At 50.3% G+C, this 1,759-nt stretch overlaps 1 protein-coding gene across 1 annotated transcript in view; it reads left to right on the top strand.

The window, feature by feature from the left end:
- Nucleotides 1–888, top strand: part of LOC130587758 (exocyst complex component 6B-like) — a gene marked incomplete at both ends in the record, with an annotated part of 3,059 nt that extends 2,171 nt beyond the window's left edge. The window contains one exon of the mRNA XM_057388729.1: nucleotides 638–888. Within this exon, the coding sequence (XP_057244712.1) occupies nucleotides 638–888 (251 nt within the window). The remainder of the gene's footprint in view (nucleotides 1–637) is intronic.
- Nucleotides 889–1,759: the final 871 nt, after the last annotated feature.

The following is a 1,759-nucleotide window of genomic DNA, read 5'->3' on the forward strand; positions in this document are numbered from 1 at the left end:
AATGGAATGATTCTCTCTGACCCCAATGGAATGATTCTCTCTGACCCCATTACAGAGTTCTCTCTGACCCCATTGCAGGGCTCTCTCTGACCCCATTGCAGGGCTCTCTCTGACCCCATTGCAGGGCTCTCTCTGACCCCATTTGAAAGGTTTTCTCTGACCCCATTACAGGGCCCCATTATAGGGTTCTCTGACCCCATTGTGGGGCTCTCTCTGACCCCATTTCAGGGTTTTCTGACCCCATTTCAGGGTTTTCTGACCCCAGTTGCAGGGTTCTCTCTGACCCCATTGCCGGGTTCTCTCTGACCCCATTACAGGATTCTCTGACCCCAGTGGAAGGGCCCTCTCTGACCCCATTACAGGGCCCCATTACAGGGTTCTCTCTCACCCCATTACCGGGTTCTCTCTCACCCCATTACCGGGTTCTCTCTCACCCCATTACCGGGTTCTCTGATCCCATTTCTGTGGTTCTCTCTGACCCCAATGGATTGATTCTCTCTGACCCCATTACAGGTTTCAGTGACCCCAATGGAATGATTCTCTGACCCCATTACAGGGCTCTCTCTGACCCCAATGGAATGATTCTCTCTGACCCCAATTTTGGGGTTCTCTCTAACCCCATATCCCCGTTTTCCAGGCACTACCCCGCCCTGAAGACCCTGGAGCACCTGGAGCACACGTACCTGCCCCAGGTGAGCCATTACCGCTTCTGCCAGGCCATGGTGGACACCATCCCCCGCCTGCGCGACCARATCCGGGAACTCTCCATGGCCGACCTCAAGGACTTCCTGGAGAGCATCCGCAAGCACTCGGACAGGATCGGCGAGACCGCCATGAAACAGGTCAGAAATGGGGGAGAATTCCATAATTTGGGGTTTTTGGGAAGAGGTGCGGGGCTGAGTCGTGTGGAAAGTTCTGCTTTTCCAACCTGAGGAAACGACCAAGGTTGGAATTCTTTCCGTGGTTCCTCCTGGAGTTTTATCCTGATTTTTAGAGCATTCAGTGATGATCCATTGTGTCCTTGGCTTCTCCCCCCTGGAATTTTCCTTGGTTTCTGTGCAGTTGGGGTGTAATGGGTGGGATTTGAGGCAAATTCCCATTTTTTGGGAAGAGGTGCAAGGCTGAGTTGTGTGGAAGTTCAGCTTTTCCAACCTGAGGCAACGATTGAGTTTGGAATTCTTTCCGTGGTTCCTCCTGGAGTTTCATGCTGATTTTTCTGGGAAGAGGTGTGAGGCTCAGTCGTGTGGAAGTTCAGCTTTACCAACCTGAGGCAACAACCGAGGTTGGAATTCTTTCTGTGGTTCCTCCTGGTTCCTCCTGTGGTTTATCCTGATTTTTCTGGGAAGAGGTTTGAGGCTGAGTTGTGTGGAACTTCTGCTTTGTGACCAGACTGATGTTAGAATTCTTTCTGTGGTTCCTCCTGGAGTTTTATCCTGATTTTTCTTGGAAGAGGTCTGAGGTTCAGTTGTGTGGAAGTTCAGCTTTTCCAACCTAAGGCAACGATTGAGTCTGGAATTCTTTCCGTGCTTCTTCGTGGAGTTTTATCCCGATTTTTAGACTATTGAATGCTGATCATCCATTGTGTCCTTGGCTTCTGCCAGCTGGAATTTTCCTGGGAAGTGCAGTGAAGATGTAACAGGTGGGATTTGGAGGGGATTCCTGGTTTTTTTGTGAAGAGGATGGAAATTCAGTTGTGTGGAAGTTCAGCTTTTCTGACCTGAGGCTGTGATTGAGGTTGGAATTCTCTCTGTGGTTCTTC

Source organism: Malurus melanocephalus, unplaced genomic scaffold, assembly GCF_030028575.1.
Source record: "Malurus melanocephalus ecotype Western Australia unplaced genomic scaffold, MMel_1.1 scaffold_2394, whole genome shotgun sequence".
In the NCBI taxonomy this organism is placed as follows: domain Eukaryota; kingdom Metazoa; phylum Chordata; class Aves; order Passeriformes; family Maluridae; genus Malurus; species Malurus melanocephalus.